At 44.2% G+C, this 22382-nt stretch overlaps 1 protein-coding gene across 1 annotated transcript; it reads right to left on the bottom strand.

Moving 5' to 3' along the window:
• Nucleotides 1–1348: 1348 nt before the first annotated feature.
• LOC125538390 (1,4-alpha-glucan-branching enzyme 2, chloroplastic/amyloplastic-like) lies at nucleotides 1349–22290 on the bottom strand. The gene is made up of 22 exons (XM_048701645.2): nucleotides 22021–22290; nucleotides 21774–21919; nucleotides 20821–21050; nucleotides 20338–20436; nucleotides 20221–20263; nucleotides 19980–20039; nucleotides 19442–19522; nucleotides 19246–19362; nucleotides 18979–19062; nucleotides 18197–18318; nucleotides 17263–17382; nucleotides 15751–15880; nucleotides 15546–15656; nucleotides 15254–15382; nucleotides 12870–12973; nucleotides 12330–12474; nucleotides 6082–6229; nucleotides 5835–5935; nucleotides 5427–5504; nucleotides 4484–4639; nucleotides 1967–2041; nucleotides 1349–1855 (listed from the first exon to the last, which is right to left on the bottom strand). Exons 1-22 carry the CDS (start codon nucleotides 22166–22168, stop codon nucleotides 1772–1774), a joined length of 2511 nt encoding a protein of 836 aa, XP_048557602.2. The 5' UTR covers nucleotides 22169–22290; the 3' UTR covers nucleotides 1349–1771.
• Between the last annotated feature and the right edge of the window lie 92 nt (nucleotides 22291–22382).

Below are 22382 nucleotides of genomic sequence, written 5' to 3'. Positions count from 1 at the left end.
TCAAATGGATGGATCCAAAGTGACCATTGGTTACTTTGGATCCATGCACTTGAAACTAATCCAAGGTTCTTTCACCTAGTGATTTAATAACTCATTATGATATAAAAACAATCTCTAAATTGCTACTGTATGAAAAATTGTATACAGGTATATGAATACGGCCTAAAATTCAAGAGAAATGGAATAGGGAATGATAGTAGTAGCGATTGTTTTTGAAAGCGCTACTAGTAATTAGCAGTAGCGCTTGACTAGGCAAGCGCTACTACTAAGTAGATATAGCAGTAGCGAGTGCCTGTAGGCGCTACTGCTAAGCATTAGCTATAGCGCCTTATCAGTAGCGCGCCTACCCGCGCTACTGATAGGCCAAAAACCGGCGCTACTGCTAGGCTTTCCCCTAGTAGTGTAGAATGAAAGCTCCGCCACCATGCCGAGTTGGCCTTGGCAAACTTTGCCATGTACAACTGATCATTGGTCTCGCCCAGCAGTGCGCCTTCTCCTCCTCAAGGGACACAATTTACATGGGCGAGGTGAGGAGTTATGTGTGGTCGGCCTCCTCGGGAAGTCGAGCTTGGCCAACCTCCGGCTATACTGGACCGCCACCGCGTCACACATGCGCGCGGTGAGCTCCGGGGTCTTGAAGGTGGCGAGCCACTTTTGCACTCGCCACTCCACCACCACCCCCGAAGATGGAGGAGGATTAGACGGCCGAGGAGGCCTACATTGCGGACCTCGAGGAGTCCGAGCGCAAGGAGCTCACCAAGTGCCCTAGCCATTCATAGACGCTAGCCGAATCGGCGGCCAGGGTAGAGGCGAACACGTCTCCACCGGCAACAACCATGCCCACACATGTGGAGGAGCTGTGAGAGCTAGAGGGCCAATCTTGGTTGTGGACGAGCACGACACCGATGTAGGTGTCGTGCATGCCCGTGTGGCTAGGCGCATCCGATGAGTAGGCTGAGCAGCACACGTTGGAGGTCAAGGCGCAGCAAGAGGTAGCGGCACAAGATATGCAACAGCAGGCGGCTGGGTTGGCAGCCTTCCAGTAGACGTTGCCATGGATGCTGACACCGGTCTTCATCGACCTGACCGAGGAGGACGCCGCCGCCTAGATCTATCATTGTTGGATGGCTGTTTATTTTAATGTTTTCTAGTTTTAATTAATGTAAGACTGACTTTGGTGGGCTCTTTTTTTTTTAATTCCAAAATACGCCCCAAGTGTGAAATGCGTCGGTCTGCGTTGGGCGCATCTATAGGCGGCAGACAAAATAAAAATGATAAATCTTTTGTACGTGTGGGTTGGCCGGTTGGAGTTGCCCTCAGCAAAAAGATCTTTTAGCTCTAGATCATCTAGCTTTTGGGATTCTTCAATCCCTGATTTTATTTCTCATCTTCTTGTAAAAGACATGTCAATTATTTGAGGAATAGAGTCTATTAACTGTCAAAAAAATTTACAAAAGTAAAACCTCTATGCTAAACTGCCAATTTAGAGGATAGTAGCCATGGTTTACGACCACAAAAGTTTAAGGAGGCATGGGTATTTGGGGGAGGTTTCCTCGCTGATCCATAAAATGATAACACAGATGAGCATGTTTTCCTCGCAACGCCCTGGGAATTTGGGAGCACAGAGCACATCATCATGTTGTCTTGTCTATCCAGGACTCGTTGAAGCAAAAACCCTTATTAAACCTTGCACCTGGTTGTATTGACCATACGATTTTTTCTTGCTAGTGCTAGCAACAACAGCGTGCATGCGTATGCTGCACTTTGCTGTTTAGTTCATTGGAGCATAGACAACACAGGTTCTGCTAGGAGTGTACACTGAGAACGAATGGGGCCTGTTGTCATGTTGGCAGTCCTGCAAGTTACATGTGAAGCATATGTTACTTCAGGTTTACCAGGAATGAGATTACACAAGTACTCGTAGTATACTACGTAGAAGCAAACCACATCTGAGGAAAAGGCTTACAGAAGTGAAGTGCTCTGCAGTGTGATGGATCCTACCAAATCCACCAAAGAGTCCGGCGTCTGAGTCTAAGACAACCTGGTAGAAAGAATACAATTTCAGCACACCCAACACAAGAAGGTATATCTGTGCCTGCTTTAGAATCAGAACTAATTCGAGGAATTTTGAGTAAATTCCAAAACATGAATAGGCTGAACAATACACTCGGAATAAAAACTTTGCACTCTCGACCCCCGCGTCGCTCCACTTGGGCGACTCATGGGAAAATCTAGCACCGCTGCCAGGCTCCCCCGCCAGCACCTCCCTTCCTCCGCCGCTGCCGCTCAGATCTCCGTGGTGGCAGCGGGCCCTACTCTGAACGTGGCACCGGGCGGACTCACGGTGGACATGCGGTGTTGCTGCGTAACTGTGGTCGGCCGGGCGGCGGCTGTCATCGCGCACGCTAGTGTGGGTTGCGCGCTTGCAGGGTGCTGGAGGTGCCGAGGTCATCGCAGGCCTAGCTGGGTTCTTGGTCGCAGCGCGCGCGGGGCGGTTCCCTTCATCAGCGAACCTGGCTAGGTGTCGTTCTGGGAGGCGCGCTGGCTCGCACAACTTCGGTCCGGGGAGGCGGCAGCTTGGGCCGTCGGGTGGCGTGTGGTGTGCTCCTGGTGGTGCCGAATCCGGGGTCCTGGGTGTCGAGCTGCAGGGGATCTGGCCAGGGAGTGATCGGCAGGTGCAGGCGCAAGGAGGATGGGGCGGCGGCCCTAGGCTGTGGACGTTGGCGCGGTGGTGCCTGCCATTGCATGAGGTGCTATGGTGGGTGCTACGTGCGGAGGTGGGTGGTGGTTGCGGGCATGGTTGGCGGCAGCGTCTACAGTGGCTCGTCACACACGGGCGTGTGGTTCGGATGGTGGCCGATGCGGGAGTGGTGGAGCCTCGGGCGAAAGCCCAACTGCACTTTGGTTGGTGTCGAAGACGATGGCGACCGTGGGCGCCGCCCCCTCCCTGGAGGCATCATCGTGGGTGCTTTGGCTCATCTCTTGCGTTCACTGCCGTTGGTTCCTCCAGACGAAAGTTCGAGCTCCTGGAGTGGGTGATGGTGGCATCCTCATCACTTCCTCCTTGGAGGCATCGCCTTAGGAGGCCATGGCCTAGCCAGACAAGCATGCACCGCGTGACATTGCGGTGTGCATAGTGGACGTCATGGTCGAACCATCGGCTAGTGTGGTGCACGGCCTCGGGGCTGGCATGGAAGTCGAAGTGGTGGCTCCAGATCTTGACGTCAAGGAAGGGTGTCAGGCATTGGTCACTTGGGTGGTAGTGCCGTTGGCCAGCCTGGTGTGTGGCCTCAGGGCCAGTGTCGAGGTTAGAGCAGCAGCTTTGGAGATGGTTGCAGGATGTCGGCTCCAGTTGCTTGGGTTCACAGCCCCTCGCCTGGTGCGCGGCCTCGGGGTCGGCGTGTATGTTTGTTCTTTCTTTTGTAAGTCGGAGTGGCGACTTAGAAAACCGTCATGGTGTTGTAGGGTGTCGGCTCTGGTTGCTTGAGTGACTTCTGTCATCGACTCATCTGGTGCACGGTCTCAGGGCTGTCATGGATGTCGAAGCGGCGGCTTCGGATCTGGTTGTAGGGCGTCGGCTTCGGTTGCTTGGGTGGCGGAGCCGGCGACTCGTCAGGTGCATGGCCTCACGAGCGGTGACTTAGAAAACCGATACATTCACGATGTATCGGTTTTGAGACAATTTTCCTTATTAACGGGCCAATTCTTATTCTTCTTAATGAAAAGGCAGAGCTCCTACTGGTTGCTCGAAAAAAAAGCAGGCTGAACAATGGGAGGATCAAAAGATTAGGCATAGAACAACCCAACATAGGTGGTATTCTTTTTTTAAGGGTAAAGAACTTTATTCATCATATAATAGTCAAGTCATTTACAAGTAAAGATGAAATAAAACTATTTGTTAAGCTTCGTGCACTAGCCAATGCAACCAAAAGTCCGAACTGATAAAAAGGGCTAGGCAATCCACATATACATTTCAACACCTCCTCTCACGTGTGACGCGAGAAGTCAACACGTGAATAGACTCAAAGGTATGGCTACACAGAGGGGGGCAACAGCAATTTTTGAATAAATTTCGAGAGCCATGACTTGAACTCAAGACCTTAGGCCCTAATACCATGTTGAGTTTCATGCACTAGCCAATGCAACCAAAAATCCGAACAGATGAAACACTTCAACAGTATCCAACATAGGCGGTGAATTGTTAACTGAGATTGTGATTAAACTTGAAATATTTGTGAGAGAGATATTAATTCCAACAGGTATAAAGCATTTGGATTTTGCTTACTATGTTTGCTCGTACTACAAAAGCAACCCGATAAAGGTTTTTTCTAAAAACAAGACCGAAACAGAACCTAGTCAGACTACCAAGACCCCCCACACCTATCAGCGTATTCAAGGATGAGCATGAGATAATGTGTATAGTACAAGTGTACAGCAAAGAAAACTAACAAACTTAACATGGGGAATGGCAATAGCTGAATACCTTGTACTTCCCAGGCTTTAAACAGCCAACCCGGTAGTCGAAATAGCTATTACTCCAGTGGAAGTTGAACACAAATACCAAGTCCCCTTTTTCAAACACGATCACCTTATCTTCCTCATGTTTCCGAGATACGTACTGGTGGTCTGATGTCATAAACTGCAATTACATGGCCTGTTTCATCAGCGAATATTCATAGGTGCCACATAATGAACTTACTAGGATCTGCCTACGTTACCAGATATAATTTGAAGGCAAGAAAGCAGTAGTAGAGGTACTGTAAATACACTACCCCAATTTCAAATCTGAGTTTAGCACTCACAAGTGAAGACAAATCAAATGTTTTCAAAGGAGGAGAAAATGTGCAGCTTTCTCCTGACATTGTTGAAGTATGGAGATAATAGAAAGGAAAACATGGACGACTGATCCTTAATAAAGAAACAAAGGAAGATTATAGTATTATCCCCCACTGCCTTCTGTACTAATTTAATTGTTCTATCCAGCATATATGAAGGTAACTGTTCTGTTAAGGTTATCTTTTAAAAGAAAGGCCGTGTACTCTTCCTTATTTTAATAATGTAGGGAAAAGAATACAAGCACCAGGCCCCTAAGGAGGGAGGACACCTTAGAAACACCAGTATGATTTTGCTATTTTTTAAGCTAAATAATTAAGACGGACAACATATTAAAATGATTAATACAAAACGAGAGTACATGAATACAAAATGCTGCATTTTCTTATGTGGATTAGTTCATCAGATTTAGTGCATGTCCCTTGTACCATCATACCAAACTCCTCCTAATGTGACAGTTTAAATGAATATGAATAGAATGACATACAGAAAGAATGAAAGACCAACTCCTAATATGATGTTTTTAGTGGGAAAGACGCGAAATGATGGCGACTCAACCTACAGGAAAAGAAAATGATGTAAATAGTACATACGCCATATTTTTCCTCAAGATGCTGCATCGCCTGATCAAACTGCTGCATACCATGATACCTAAGAAATTCTGCATCACCCTGACAAGTAAAGCAAGGGAGATTTTCTTATCGATGACTCAGTCAAAAATATGGCTAAACTTCGACATATTACTTCTTCAATCAATACATTGAGAGATGTAAAGCTTTTGTGTTTCCTCAAAAATATAATAGTGATACTACTACCCAAATGCTAATGAGAATAAGAGCAGAGAACCAAGATGAACATCATATATGGTACCTTGTTTAATAAAGCACTAGAGAAGAGGTAAAAGAAGCTCTAAATTGACTCACCTTTTTAACCAAAACTAAATTGACTCTATGGAGGTAGAAAAATTACTGTTGTTAGTTAACACTCGAAAGAAAATTTACCAGGTCAAATCTTCGACGGCATTTGTCGTAACTGTTGTTGTTTCCTGGGATGAACTTACCAGTTGGAAGTACTTGTGGGCCTCTTGGAAAGTCTATCCATTCTACAAAATAAAAGTTTGAAACAAAACCTTAGAATTAATGCCTTCCTCAGACATTAGAACTACCATCTCAAGATTCAAGTGAAATGTCTGGTCAAGATTCAAACAACATGCAACAAAATATTTAAACTCTATTTAAAAAAACTCACCAGGATGCCCGAACTCATTTCCCATAAAGTTAAGATAACCCTCTCCTCCTAAACCCATTGTGATAAGTCTAATCATTTTATGCAGTGCTATTCCACGATCAATATTAGGTGTCGAAGGTCCGTTCAGAGCCATGAAATCATACATATCCTGCATCAGTAAAACATGAGGTCTCCTGTCATTCTTTAGTCAAAATTTATGATGGTGTGCTTCCACATGTACTTTCCTATGAACAATTAAATCAGATAAATCAATGAAGTCTTCAAACAAGGAAATCCCAGTTGTCAAAGGCTTAGTTATGAATATCATTCTATCAGACAAAAATACTGGTGTCAATCATTCTCAGGTGCAAAAGATTTTAAGAAATGCGGGATAAAATGATCGCAGATGCATACAACTGATATGAGAGAAAGCAGGGGCACTTGTCTAGCTAAACCAATAATCTAGCTCTGCCACCGTTCTCCCCCCTACCACCGCCGCATCCCTCTCTCCTTGCTGGCCTCATGTCTCCCTCGGTTCCAAGCGTGACAGGAGATCCAGCCCATGCTGGAGGTGATGGTGGCCACGAGTGAAGATGTTCCCCAGCATGGCGATGCAGCATTCTCATCGGTTTGTCTGGCATGCGCAAAGGCCGGCAGTGCCCAAGCGGCATTGTCCCTTGACAGCCGCATGGATATCGGGGCCTGCCCTCCTCCGGTCGGTGTGCGAGGGGGATGGAGTTTGCTGTCAGTGAGACGCAAGGGGTTGGGGAGTTTTCCAAAAGGCGTGCTTAGTGTGCGATGACTGATTTGGACGACTGTGCACCCGTGGTCAGCCGGAGGCAAAGGTTTGGCGTGTGGCCTGACGTGGTAACCAGCATGGTGTAGAACATTAAATGGCGCATGTCCTAGGGCATCACTAGTAGCGGTGAGATAGTTGTCAATAAATATTGCCATATAAGATTTTATGATGTAGCAAATATTGAGAATAGAAAGCAATGTTGTATATGGATGAATCAATAATCTTTGTGGTGCGGAGCACCCTAGGGTCATCACCATGGTGTTGGCTCGCCAAGGGACACACACAAGACATATACAAAGGTGAATTATATCCTTTATGTGTGCCTACTTGGTTCTCTCACGGATGGTGTGCTACTTGACCCTCCTTCATGTGTGCATAGGTTTGAGCCGAGCTTCACGTCGGTCAAGGAGGAGTGTAAGCACAAGAGTACGCCTACACCATCTGCGAAGGAAGCATGGAAGTAGAGGCGGAAGCACACGACGAAGGAGATGGGCTGCTAGAATCCAACAACCAGACAAAAACCTCCTTTGGATCACCGTCCAACCCTTCGTCCAGCTACGACGCGCAAGGCAACGGAAGCTAAATTGGCGAAGCCGGACTGTCCGGCTTGGAACCCAGACTGTCCGGCTTGGAACCCAGACTAGCTCCTGGAGCGAGCCCTTCGAGCGGCGCATGTGGAAGCTCTTATCTGAATCAGCTACAACGGCCAGACTGTCCAGCATGACCCTGGACTATCTGGCCACTAACCCGGACTGTCCAGCCCGTGTCTACGTGCAAAGCAGGCTAAGTGCCATGTATCCCTCTTCTACTTACCTCCTTCGTCCCTAACTATATAAATCGTACCATGGACTCACATTAGGGTTAGCAAAGCATTAAACTAGAACTTGGGAGAGCTTTGCTCCTTGTATCTCCTAGAGGAACAAGGCCTCCTAAGGGAGAAGGACTCTCCATAGGATCATCACGGCCTCCACCCTCCTAGGGTATGGAGAAGAACATCCAAAGTAAGAACATCTCTCTTAGAATTTGGGAAGAACCGTACCTTTTTACTCTACCCTTTGTGATTTTCCCCTTTGCCGCCTCCAAATTATGAAGATTGGGACAAACCATAGGGCTTGCCCTACATCATTTGGTATCATGAGCTTGCACGATTTAGAGCCCCTCCTCCTCATCCTTCTACCCTAATTTTGTTTTGTTCTTACCTAATTTGAAAATCCCCACCAAAAATAGCTCCACCCAATTTCTTACAATTTGTGGTTCTTGTGAGATTTTGTTGCTTTTCGTCCATGGATTTGATGTGTTGCTCATAGATCTGGCCTCCCTTTGCGTTGCTTTAGCCAATTTCTTCCATTTCCACCCAAAAAAATTCTCCCTCCCAATTTCGAGATCCAATTTCCACCGAAGAACAACTGAAGTTGACCTACCCAAACTGCCCGGACTGCCAACGCCCATCCGGCCACCAACTTGGACTATCCGACCTCCCCTGAATATGCTGAAATTTGTTCCTCTTTCGCCCCTTTTTGATTTGCAGTTATTCTTCCGCTTTGGTTCTCGTTACCTAAGGTGATTTGGCTGCTATAGGGACTGCTTCACCATCTACAACAACCTTTGACTCCGCTGCAACAATTTCATCAACGACACCAACCACTCCATCCTTTGACACCATAAGCAAAAGCAAGGCCGGTTGCCTCTGACCTCGACAAAGGTATTGTGTTGACGAATGATTCCGTCACACAATGTCTTCCCTTGCCATTGCACTTGATAGCCCGACCAATCTTTGCGAATACCTTAAACCTATAGAGACTAGTTATCTGAGAATTGTCGGGCCTCGTTAACTTGTGCGTCGTAGTGATACATTGCCTCATCTCGTGTACCATAGTCACTCTGTACATATCTTGGATACTTGTTTTTCATATTTGATCCAGGCTCAAGGAAAGTGGTAAAGAAAGAGATAGCAAAAAAAAGAGTGAAATAAAAATATATAAAGCAAGCTTATAAGCAAAAAGAGTGAGCATCAAAAGATATTTGTGACAAGGATACCTGGATAGGAAAACAATACGCTTGTTCCTATAGGTTGGTGCACAAGCACAAATCTAGCCCACGAGAGCAATCAAGCTAGCGTCTCTCCTATTGCTTGTGCAACACGAGCTTAGTCATTCCTAGGAAAAAAATTGTATGCTCATTCCTTGGTTGCACAAGCACCATTTATCTTTGCGTGTGTGTATCCATTTGCTCTATCTCTACTCATTGATCCACTTGTACCACATCTGCATTTTTTGATCTTACTCAACATTTTCAACATCTTGATCCACTATTGCATGATATCGTGCAACTAAGCCCTACCAAGCTACTCGATAAGCCTTTTGTGTGTAGGTGAGCTTGAACAAGGTTTACCAATTGTAATCTCTTAGTATTCCATAGTGTGAGATTGCTTGATCCTTCACCAACATAGGAAAGAGGTAACTTTGGTATTGATCTTTCTCTTCTCCACTCACACTTTGCTCAAGTGTCAATATGAATAGGGAAGGGCACATCACCACCGGTCTATGCCTACACCAAAAACTTCGACGCCGAGATGGACTGTTGGGACACCAAGATTGACGCACAACTCTCTTTCAAAACATGTTGAACCACCGTGAGTCATCAAGATCACACCAGCATCGACACCTCGAAGTCCAAGAGCAACATCAAGCTACACACCTTCGCGACGATGGGTTCCAAGGCCACACCGTTGACCGTGAACGCCATCAACAAGAAGAATGCCACCTACAAGAAGAGCGCTTCCACACACTCCAAGTGCATCATGAAGAGGAACGACCATGACATCAAGAAAACAACGCATGACGCCTACAAGAAATGTTCCCTTCAAGAATCTACACCAACAATGGACACAATACTACATCAAGCAACATGTCTCTTCCTAGAGCTACAAACAAGTGATACTCCTTCAAGCTCCAACGCTCCGACGACTACATCACGTAGACCACCAACTACAAGCAAGGGTGACCGCTCCATCTTCGAAGACACCTTGCGACAGTGACGGGATGGTTGAGCATGGGACTTACCCTTCAAACATGTCGGCGTATGGTGATGAGTTGAGAGACACTTTCACCCATATTGAACATGAGAGCGAATTCACCAAGGCAAGCACAAGAGTATGCCTACCACCATCTGCGAAGGAAGCGTGGAAGCGGAGGCGGAAGCGCACGGCAAAGGAGATGGGCTACTGTAATCCAACAACCGCATGTAAACCTCCTCTGGATCACCGTCCGACCTTTAGTCCAGCTACCACGCGCTAGGCAACAAAAGCTAAATTGGTGAAGCCGACTATCCAGCTTGGAGCCTAGACTATCCGGCTCCTGGAGTGAGCCCTTCGAGCAACGTCTGCGGAAGCCCTGATTTGGACAGAGTTACAATGGCCAGACTGTTAGGCTTGCAACCCGGACTTTCCATCCCATGCTTGCATGCAAATCGGGTCAAGTGGACATGTATCACTCTCCTACCTACCCCCTTCATCCCTAAGCTATATAAATTGTACCATGTATTCAAATTAGGGTTAGCAAAGCATTAAACTAGAACTTGAGAGAGCTTGCTCCTTGTATATCATCCTAGAGATCATAAGACCTCCACCCTATTAGGGTTTGGAGAAGAGCATCTTGCAAGGCCCCACCTATTGGAGATTTGGGAACTCTATCCTTTTTACCCTTACCTTTGTTGTGTGTGAATCTATATGTGTATATTAACTTGGATGCCTTGAGAGGACATGTGTGATGAGAACATTATTTGAGTGTTTCCACTTTAGATCTATGTGTTCTTTCTGAATTTCCCCTTTACCACCTACAAATTGTGAAGATTGGGACAAACCATAGGGCTTGCCCTACATCACTTAGCGATACCTAGGAGCAATCTTATATATCCTCTCACCTCCTATTCAACAAGCTAAATACCCTCCATTGGAGTATTTGTAGGTTAGCTTATTGGCTGATGAGGTTACTATGTTTTGTAACAAACTAACATTCTACAAGTTATTCGAGATGCTCTTAGTTCCCATCCAGCGTCATCTTGCGACATGTATAGATGAATGTACCTGGCATCATTTGTCATGCTTTACCCAGGGTTGATGATGTGTGCTCTAGAGGTGTTGTCGTACATCCGGACCTCACTGCAGGTATAGGTTTCCAAATACATAGGCTCCTAGACCATGTTCCGGCTCGTTGCAGTCAGTCTATGTTGGTCCTGATGTGAAGTGCATGGTAGTCTTTGTTGGTGGGAATGGCATGGCAATCAGGCTGTCGAGCTAGTGTGATTGTGGGTGGTGATACGATTTTGTGAAGGAGCCTTTGTGGGGCTGCAACCATGGCGTGAGAGGTGGTCATGCGGCTTCGGACGAAAACCATCCCCGACAATGTAGATGCTGGGAGGATATATAGTGCTCCCAACACTTAGGCACTCTCATTCCCCAGTCTAGAGAATCATTTTTAAATGTTTCAAACGATTCTAGAAAAAAAGTTGTGAAAGTTCATAAGATGTGTCTATGGCCCCTAAAAAATTGAAGTCAAAATACTTAGAGGAAAAAGACAAATTCATCATGAATAGAATCAAAAACAAAAATGACAATGTTCACATCTAGATTTGTCTTTTGTGTTGTCCTATAGGTATTTCGAGTTTGCATTTGTACTTTTTAGGGGTTGCAAACACATGTTTTATGAACATTCACAAAAAAAGAATTTTTTTTTGAAACATTTAAAATTGTTTTTTCTAGACACTGGAACACTTAAATGTTAGGGGCACTTGATATTCCCACTGTCACTGATGATGATGGTGACGCCTTCCTAACACCGTTTCCACCTTGGGGGCATTGTCAAGGAATACCAATTAGCACGGTTGATGTTGATACCTTTCCGATAACTTTGTTCTTCGAGGTTTCCTTCAATTGGTATGAACACAAGCCTTCGCTCTTCCAGCGGTTCCTACTTGCATCAGCCATGTGCCAATCCCGTGATGTGGCATCTTGGGGGCACGATCGAGTACGGTTGCGGATGTAAGTTTCAATAGATATAGGATATGGCAATGTGTGATGGTTCACCATTCAGGCGGCCAGGGTGGTTGGCGGTTCCGAGGTGAGACTGGCAGTGTAGGGGCCATTGATTCTATCCAGAGCAGGGGCAACCCAGTGCGTTTGTGTGGTTGGCATTTAGGCTAACAGTAGTTCGGTAACGTGTCTAACAACCGTTTGATTGTGGACTTCTCTTGAGTGGTCGGTTGTCGCCTATTCTTAGGCTGGTAAATACTTTCATTCTATAAATGCATAGGCACAAACTTTGCATACTTTTTGAGAAAAAAATATAGCTTGCATTTTTGTGGTGGAGGAAAATCAAGAGAGATAAGTATTCTTAAAAAAGCATAGATGTAAGGAAATTGACGAAACAACATAAATGGTAGTAGGTAAAGTCTGGACAAATAATGTGGTTACCTTGTCCATCAACCAGAATGCAATAGTCTTGTCTCCAACCAGTGCTTGATCGTGACTTTCGGCATAAGTAACACACTTTTCCAACCACCTTCTATTTGTTAGTGTGTGCACAATATTACCCATCTCCCAAGCTTCATCATTTCCTCTGTTTAGAATAAAATGTTGCAATTCATGTTTCAGATACAAGATACTTCACATCAATAACCAGAACACAAAACCAAACTTTTACAGTTCCAAAACAGAAACTTGAAACAATGAGACAATAGAAATGATGAGAGATGCAAGTAAGGATATAGCATATTAAAGAAGTGTAATATCATTATAAGAATTCCTAAAGTTAGTATGTGTATTCTACTTTTGTTATTATATACTGCATAAACTACAAAATAACGATACATGTTTTTGGACATTCATGTGAAAGTCCATATGTGCAATAGTGTTACACAAAGGAACATTTTAATTGCATTAACATACACTGTACAGTCAGATCTTCTGTCCAATAAAATATTAACATATACATACCAATTATGAAACACTTACTTGAGAAGTTCAATCCATTTGTCGGCAACAGCCATATGTAAGCGATAGTCAAAACCAACCCCACCAACTTGAACAGGAAGGGCAAATGTAGGCATTCCACTAACCTGAGAATTCAAATGAAAAACCAACACCTCAGTTGAACAATTAAGTTATTATTGTTGAACGTTAGATGAATCTTAGACCATATTATATAATTAATAACTCTTGCATAATCTCGAAGACCCATTAGTGGTTTCATGAAATGGTTGGAAATTTAGTCCAACCCCAGGAGTGGAGGAGAGTTTGGACCAGTATATAAGAAACTCTCTTCCAGGACCCATTGGAGCATGAGAAGAGGAGTGATACACGTGTGCATTTTCTCTGTGCCACGCAACAGAACCATGCACCGAGGCTGTGCCCCTAACAAATGTTGGATATATCAATAAGGTTATTGGGGAGCGTGTCTCCGTGATGGCTCCCTTCCGTCCTTTTGCATCCATGACTTCGACTACTTTCTTGACTTTCCCAACCAAATCCATGGGCGGGAACAATGGTGCCTTGAAGAAGGCCACCAATGCCAATGTTGTTGTTGCCACGGCCCTAACCCCTAAGTTTTGCTACGGGAGGGTATGATCCATTCATCCCACTTGTGCTTGGTTCGTCAGTTTGTAGTACTCACTATGTTAAGAGATATGCATGTTTTATGCAGGCACTCACATGTTGAAAAATTGCTGATATATCCAACAATTCGTTGCTTATTTCTGGGAAGTTCTATTTATTTATAGAAGTTGTTGATTTTCATCTGACTTTCATGAAAAGTTAGGAGTCTCACTCAAGAAAAAGAAAAGTTGTCACTACATGAAATGAATAGAAAATAGTTTTCCACGGCAAGAATTTTTTTTCGAGTAACCGACGAAAGCTCTGCCCTTTCATATAGGATAGAATTGACCGGTTAACAAGAAAAACTAGCTCAAAAACGGTTGTCACACACACACACCAGCCCCAAGGCTGCACCCCAAATGAGCCGGCGACTCAGTCACCCTAACGACTCGAGTCAGACACCATACAACACGACCTGGAGCCGCCGCCCTGGCGTACAAACCTCAACAACACACAAACATACACACACATCGGTCCCAAGGCCACGTACCTGTCGAGACGAGTCGACCACTCTGTAACTCAAGTGACCAAAATCGATACCCTATAACATAAAGGGCGTTCTCCCGAGCCGCCGCTCCTGCTACCACACCAGCCCTGAGGTCATGTACCCAACGAACCGACGACTCTGCTACCCAAGCGACCAGACTCAGCACCATATGCAACACAAATGCACTCTCCGGAGCTGCCTCTCTTGCTTCCACACCAACCCCGAGGCTGTGTTTCTGTCAAACCGATGACGAACCTTCAGGACCACACCAACCACTGACGCCTAACAGAAATCTGGACCTCCAAGACAACATCCCCAAGGGGGGAGCGACGGTTACGCCGCCACCGGCCCATCGCCCACTCCGGCCAAATCCAAAGCTTGTGTTTTCACCAGAGAGCTCGAGATACAAATGCGCAGGGAGGTAAAGGGGCTCCACACAACGCCTTCAATGAGGATAGCGACGTCTTAGGACACCAGCGGCAGGTTGGTGCTACGTATTTACCTGAAGTTCACCATGCCCTAAGACATTGCATCAAGTCCGTCCATCCGCCGAAACCCTAGCCGTGTGCACCAGTCACCTCGCCACCGCCAACAACCACTACCACCATGGCGCCACAATCAGCCGAGCGCCTCCATCCCGACCCCCAGTGCACCACCCGCTGCGACGAATCACCCCCTGAAGCTACCGGAGAAGCGCCCACTTCGACGACCCGAGGACGCTGCCCCGGCATCCTCACGCACCACCCGGTCCGGGCAAGCAGCAGCCACACCCGAACCTCGGCCCACGGGCCCGCAACAGCCACCGTCCCGCACGAAGCCACTCGAGGCCAGATCTGGCCGGACCTGGCAGCCCGCACGCCCTCCGAGCCTGAGCCACACAACCGCACAATCGCTGCACCTCCGGACGCCAGACACGCCGCCACCGCAGACTCGGGCCACTGCCGATGCCCAAGCTGCCACAAACCGCTGCAGCACAGTTCTGGGCAGGGGGGTGCGTTCTTTCTTTTGTCTCCACTTCAGAAACTTGACACTATCTAATGCAATGCCACGTCAGGAACTTGATTCCCCATGGCTCTCAAGTCTCAACTCGATATAGCTACTTCAAAGTAATGGCACAATGTGCACTGCATTTCAAAATCTAAAGCAACTTCTGTATGCACCTCCTGTAAGAATGGACAGAATAGCCTAAACTACAAAAAAGATGACCACAAATAGTTCTAACAAGTTCATATTGAAAGATGACTACAGAAACACTTACATCTTCACCGATAGTTACCGCTTCGGGATAAAACCCATGAATTAGATCATTCACCAGCATCAAGTAAACGACCGCATCTACATCAGTGGCAAAGCCAAAGTATTCATGGTAGCTCCCTGTAAAGGTTACCTAAAATAGAGTGCAATAATTTAGAAAAAAAAGAAGTAAATTAGGTTCCAAGCTCAGATAAAAATTGATACTATAACATAAAAGGAAATATTAGCTAGGTGTAATCTTATCAAAGTTGCCCAGGTAGTCAAGATAGAACAAGGACAATCAAGCAATGAATTACTTGTAATCCATGGTGGGTATACATCATGGAGGTCGCGCCGTCGAATCGGAAACCATCAAACTTATACTCCTCTAGCCACCATCTTGCATTGGAAAGTAGAAACCTTATAACCTGTATAAAGATAACAATGTTGGAATATCAGTTGGAAGATTAATTATTGGATAAATACATGACAGATGGCAATAGAAGTTCTATAGTCCCATACTTCCTTATTCCCGTAGTTGAACACACGGGAATCCCACATCCAATGATGGCCCCGTGAACCGCCATGAAAGTAATGTGTATCCGTGCCATCAAAACCATTCAACCCATCCAAGGTATTATTTGACGCGTGACTGTGAGAAACAGAAAACCAAAAGTAAAGCTACGCAAGAAAGGATGGAGTAAATCAACCAGGATTACCAATGGGTTAAGGGTGATCTCAGCCCAAAGGTAAAGCTACAGAACAAAAAGGGGCTTTGAACCAAGACATAAAATAGATTAAAAGTTACAACCATAGTTTTAAATAGCGAGTTATGCCTCTTAGCGGCGGACCTCTTCTAAACGCTATAGCGCACTATGTACAATGTTTGATCATGTATTTGGACTAAGGTCCCTTAGCGCGGGATCTTCTAAACGCTATAGCATGCTATAGTGGAGCTATATCGCGCTATTTAGAATCATGGTTAGAACCTATCTGATTTGCACATGCATGAACACAAGAGTTCGGTCCAAAGCTGGCATTGTACTATGTAGGTGTAGGCACAAGGAGGCTGTCCAATTCATTTAGAGATAAGTTATATTCTTAGTTTGCTTGAATGTCTAGTTAGCTAGTGTCGAGGAGAAGTGGTTTCACCGTGTTTGCCCGTGTGCGCGTGGACTGGACGATCCATGCCTGGGTGACCAACTTCCCTAGATGCACTACCCCTGATTTCCTCAAAGGGAACCGTGCATCTACCAACTTAGAGGAGTTTATGTCATACGCTGCAAGAAGCACATGAAGGAAGGACAACACCTTATGCCCAATGGCATCCAGCCCAAAATGAAGGACATGTTCAACGTCTCAAGGCCTGGATTTTTCTACTTAGCTTGATCAAGATATCTCGTCAAGATCGGTCATATAGAACTCATCGAGTTGATCCTTAACTTGTTGAGTTCCTAAGGGTAACCCCAAATTGAAATCTATCTTGAGATAATTTCATATAAGGAGTAAAGCTATTACCCGCATCAAGGGGAGCCCAAACCTGTGGGTAAGACGTGTGTCCCGTGTTCCTCGGACAACCCGTGGTTATTTTCCACTCCCACACAAATCTATGGGCGACTACCTGCAAATTACCCTCGACAGCTAGCACCGACCGTGGGAGCTGAAACCAACTTGATGCCTTGTTCTTTGCACTGGCATCACTATACTTTATTTCCAAACAAGCTGCTGATTTTACCAAGGCTAATATTAACTCGTTCTCTATTCATTTTTTTGTATTGTAGTATGAAATGATATGTGATCAACCAATTGTTCGATTTGTGAGATCAGTACTTCTGTCGTAAAATCAATAAGTATGTAATTTTCTATATTTCATAGTAATTGAAAATACTTAACATGTAAAATGTTCTTTTAGCAATTTATACAAACTGGATGATGCTTTTACTGTTCCAATCTAGGAGAGAGGCCATAGGAACTGAAATAAAGAATTAAGATTAATGTGAACCTAACACGCCAACGGCAAATTACATTAAGTACCTGTGAACAACATCCATGAGGACAACCAAGCCAAGCTCGTGAGCTCTATCAATCAAAGATTTTAAATCTTCTGGGGACCCAAAACGGCTACTTGGTGCAAAGAAATTGGTAACATGGTACCTGCAATAGAAGTAAAAACACATAAAAGTGGTATTGTATTAATTGTCAAACAGGAAAAAAAGCAGCACTTAAAAGACAAATATGATTTGAAAGTTGTTACAGCTTCCATGTCATTGGAAAAGAAGTTAATATGATATACTCCTATATAACAAATCATTATGCTAGTATGGTGAGGAACATACTACCGCCACTCTATGCAAACATGGTCATTATGTGTGTAATCGCACTGTTATGTGGCTATCTGTGCAGTATGTTATTTTAGACCAAATCAACCAGTGATACTTCCAGAATGTCGACATAGAGTTGTCCACTCATAAGATATCTACTCAGAATGAGAACACAGGAAGTAGCAAGAAGCAGCAGTCTCTCACATCTATACCAATATAAAAAGACCCAAAGGGGCAGATCCAAACCATCTCAACCGTCAAATCATGTAATCTAGCAGTTCAAATCGCTCCAATGTTGAGCACCAAACATGTTTAACGCTCTAATTACCTATCACTATCATTGGTTATAAACATGTTTAGACTCAACGCTATCCCATGAAATCTGTCATGTAATTAATATTTTACCATTCCCGCGAAGAAAGCAATTAATATCTTAGCAAATATCAATGTGCCATAAATATATTTTACCTAATATAACGTGCCACTAATATCCTACCTAATACGTGCATTGCACACACATACTTTACTAGTAAGAAAAAGGAAGAGAATAGCTGAAAAGTTAATATAATAGTATAGTTGCTAAAGTTGAAATATGTTCCATGGACAAAAAATAACTAAAAGAATCAGAAATCGACCCAGAGAACTACCCAAGGCTTCCATAGTATGAGTGCTCTTGGATTGCCATTATTTGCACTGCATTGTACCCAAGTCTTTTAATTCTTGGAAGCACCTCATCCCGAAAGTTTGCATATGTGTTGATCTTTGGTTCCTGGTTGCACAAAGAAACAAGTAATTGCCCATGTGTTAATGTAAAAAGGCTACCAACAAGCATAATCTATTTATTATATTATTAAAACAAGAGCATAACAAGCCACAAAATTCATCCGCATATGCCAAATTATCTCAATCGTTGATATACCATCGGTCTTAATTATAACGTTCAGGATTCATAAGTTGATATATAAAATAACCATTTATATAGGAACAAATGTAAATACAAATGTTTGTAAGGAATGAGGTTAATTAAGTTGTTGATGAAACATGTAATATAGTGAAAAAATGAACTTTAATAGCAAAAGATGTAACATTCACAGTTACATCAAGTAAAACGTTCGAACAAATGGACACCAGCTTTTGATGCTACACAATCTAGTACTTCTCTCGAGCATTCAAAACATCCTATTTGACTGAAATGACACTATTCCAGAATGTTTTTTCAGATTTGTATTATCTAGTTCTAGATTGTCCACAGTTACATTTTTCAGATTGTATTAACCAAGTGGCATAACACATAAATTTATGATAAGTTTTTTACTTATAAAACGAAAGAAGGCCAACAACACAAAAATACCATTGTAACAACCTGTAAATTAACTTGAATTGCATATAGCTAACTTCATTTATGGAATACAGGGTAAAGATGAAATACCGGGCTACTCATGCCAACATGTGTTTCATATATCCGCAATGATTTTGGTCGTTTAGGTTGAGGATGCTTGAATACATACTTCTCCTGCACATGCATGTAAGAATTTCATAACTGGTTAGTGAATAGAAAACTAAGATGCCAACAACAAATAAGAAGTAGAACAACTTGAAATAACACTTGGGAAGCTTCGTGAGAAAAACAAATCATAATTTTCTTTCCAATTAAAAATATCTGAAATCTAAAAGCACAGAAGACGAAGTAAAATACCTCTTCGGGAGGATCATAATATATTCCATTGTATGGTATATCTCCTGGAGTCTGCACGGAGTACTTGATCCAAGCAGGAATTGAATCCTTTGTCCCAGATGGAGTACCCATTCGCACCTAGATGTTCAAAAGAGCTTCTGAGTAATACAGAACATGTTCCTGAGCCTAACACGGTTGGCGAGGAGAAGAAAACAACCTTCACCCGTGAGCCGTGAGGAATTGGTGGCGAACCGTCTGCATTGTTTGGCAGAAAAATCTCCCAAATACCCAAGTCATTCTGAAAACAATTAAATTGAATATGAGCATTTGTAAATCCATATCAACCACATGGAGCTACAGTTCACGGGTTATCCAGTCAGCCTACTCCAATACCATTACTATGTAAAACCGCTCAGTGTCTTGCAATAACCAAAATCATTAAATCATGTCTAAATCATCAAAAATATTTGTGCAGCATTACTTATATAAAAGGGTAACATGCATGTTGTCAATTTGACGTTATACAACAAAAGCATCATCAACATTGATATCTAGTAATTAATGGGCTCGTGCAACAGGCAAGTGAAAGAATAGAGTCTAGTGACTTTAATACTCCTAAACACTTCCAACTATATTCACAGCTCAACTCCGGAATACATATAAGGTGTATATTCAACCACATTTAAATAGTAAGCAGATCTTAAGAAACAAATTTACAAAGAAAAAATTATATATTTGTGAAACTACATGCATACTTTGCTCATATGGTCTGCATTTGGATCCCAATTGTTGAAGTCGCCAACTAATGCTGCAGACTGCAATTGGAAGCAAGAGTTAGTTCTTAATAAAGCTAGTTGTGCAACTTAATATGCTGTTCATCTGGGAAGTGCAAAATCCCCAACCTTAGGATAGCAGATGAGCACTAATTATTCACAAGCAGTTGAAAGATAGAACTAGTATACTTAGGTAAACGATCAGACAGTCAGAAGAACATACATCTGCTCCAGGAGCCCATTCTCGGTAAGTGATACCTTCAGCGCTGCATGGGAAGAGGAATGTAGATACGATACAGAAAAAAGGTAGATACATACTTATCTAGTCAAGAAATTTCACCTGCGCACAAATCCAAACTTCTCGTAACCGCGGGAAAATACATCCATGCCTCCTTCGTGTTCATCAATGTCTGAACGTATTCTCCTATATAGGCTGTATCTGTTTTTGATCCATTAAGGCACAGTGAGACTGCTAGTACAGTTTGATCTGGACATATGGGTTTCATCCTTACAAAAGCAACACAGGGGAAATGAAGTGGCATTGTTGTTCAATTGGCATAGATACTGAAAAAACATAGAACCCATCAAGACATATATTAATCAGTGTACCCAATTACAATGGGTGCTTATCGGTAGCTCACATTGCAGTTCTTGCCACTTTCCTATTTTTGTTCGGTTACCATGTCACCTCAGAGCCATGAACACACAAGAGCGACTACGAACTTCAAGAGTTTTGTGTCACAGCAAGCAGCCATTCACATCTTATCAAAGACTGTAAATTGTATTTAAAGTTTAAAGTGCACACAATAGAAGCGAAGCATACCGATACTCAAGATGGTACTTAAAGTCTCGGAGCGTTGGGTCAATCTCGTATATTTGCTGTCCATTTCCCGGTGGTGGCAGAATGCGTAATTTCTCTCCCGTAGATGATTCTTTGTCCATTCTGCTCGTGCCTTCAGCATCAATTTCTTCAGTAACCTGATTTGTCTCTGAAGACCAAATAGTATCTTCACCTCCATCCTGTAGGCTTGTTTCATCATCGATGAATGGAACCTAACACGATGTGAAGGACAAAAAGTTCAGACGAACTGTGGCACACATAGTTGTAAACCAACCTACCGTGTAGGCTTCGCATATGGTGTTTTGTCTTAGATTTCAATTGTCATGCAGGCAGGTACTAGCAAGATAATAATACCCATTCCCCAACAAATTAGAAAGAGGATGTACTGCGACCTACGTGTGAAATAAGCAAATCTTTAGTATATAATTTCGCCGGATAGCAGATTTTGTATTTCAGTTCTACTCCCTCCGTTCGGAATTACTTGTCGCAGAAATGGATGTATCTAGAACTACGTCTAGATACATCCATTTCTGCGACAAGTAATTCCGAACGGAGGGAGTATTAAAGTTTCAACTACTACTGAAATTCAGTGAATTTCAGTGATTTTAGTTTACATCTCAGCCAAAGGACCAAAACGCTTCACTTGAAACTCAACCAATTAGTTGAATTTTTTTATTTTTAAAAAAAGGCATTTGAATTCTTGTATACAACTGAAACTACCAGAATATTTTGACCTAAAAGGTAGCACATATTTCGGTGTCTACCAAATTATAGGAATTCAGTGAATTTCGTCTGACGTCTCAATGAAAGTGAAAGCCGTAGCAAGTAAACAGGCATTTCAAGTGAACCATAAAAATACGGTGGCAATACTAGTTTACTCAGGGTAATATGTCAACTACCTTCAGATCGATGCAAAAAAAGAAAATAAAAACTACCTTCAGATCATCAGAGTCGAACTGAACGGGACCGTGGATGGAAGGCGGTGTTCCGCCACTACCGCCGTCAGGGATCATCACCTCCCCGGACGGCCCACCCGCGCGCATGACCACGCGCCATCCAGAACCTCCGACGCCGACGGCACCTACAGACATCACCACACCAGGAGGGAACGTAAGGTCGCTGAACCGCAGCCCGCTACGAATAAACGAGAATGGGAGTGAGGAAGGTAGCGCCAATAATTACGGGGTGAACGGGTGCCCTTGTTGCGGCCGAAGAGCAGCGATGGCGACTGCAGCTCCACCCCGCGCCCCCTCCGCTCTGGCCCGCCGGATCGAGGAGCCGACGGCCGGGCGAGGCCCGCCGCGGAAACTGCGAATGCCGGCGACGCCATCTCGTCGCCGCCGCCGCAGCCGGATCGGATCCAACCTAACTGCCCGACTGACCCCGCCCCGTCTCCTGCTTAAACCCACGCAAGCGAAATGCGGAGGCACAGGGGGGTGGTGTTCTAAGATTGGGAGGGGCCGGAGGGCGGATGCTATATACTACTAGCACGGGGAGAGAGTGGGACTAGGAGGAAGCGGACGGAGCCTTCACGCGAGAGTGGC

Source organism: Triticum urartu, chromosome 2A (genome assembly GCF_056163025.1).
Source record: "Triticum urartu cultivar PI428250 chromosome 2A, HENAU_Tu73, whole genome shotgun sequence".
NCBI classification, from domain to species: domain Eukaryota; kingdom Viridiplantae; phylum Streptophyta; class Magnoliopsida; order Poales; family Poaceae; genus Triticum; species Triticum urartu.
This window is presented reverse-complemented; position numbering and strand designations above follow the sequence as displayed.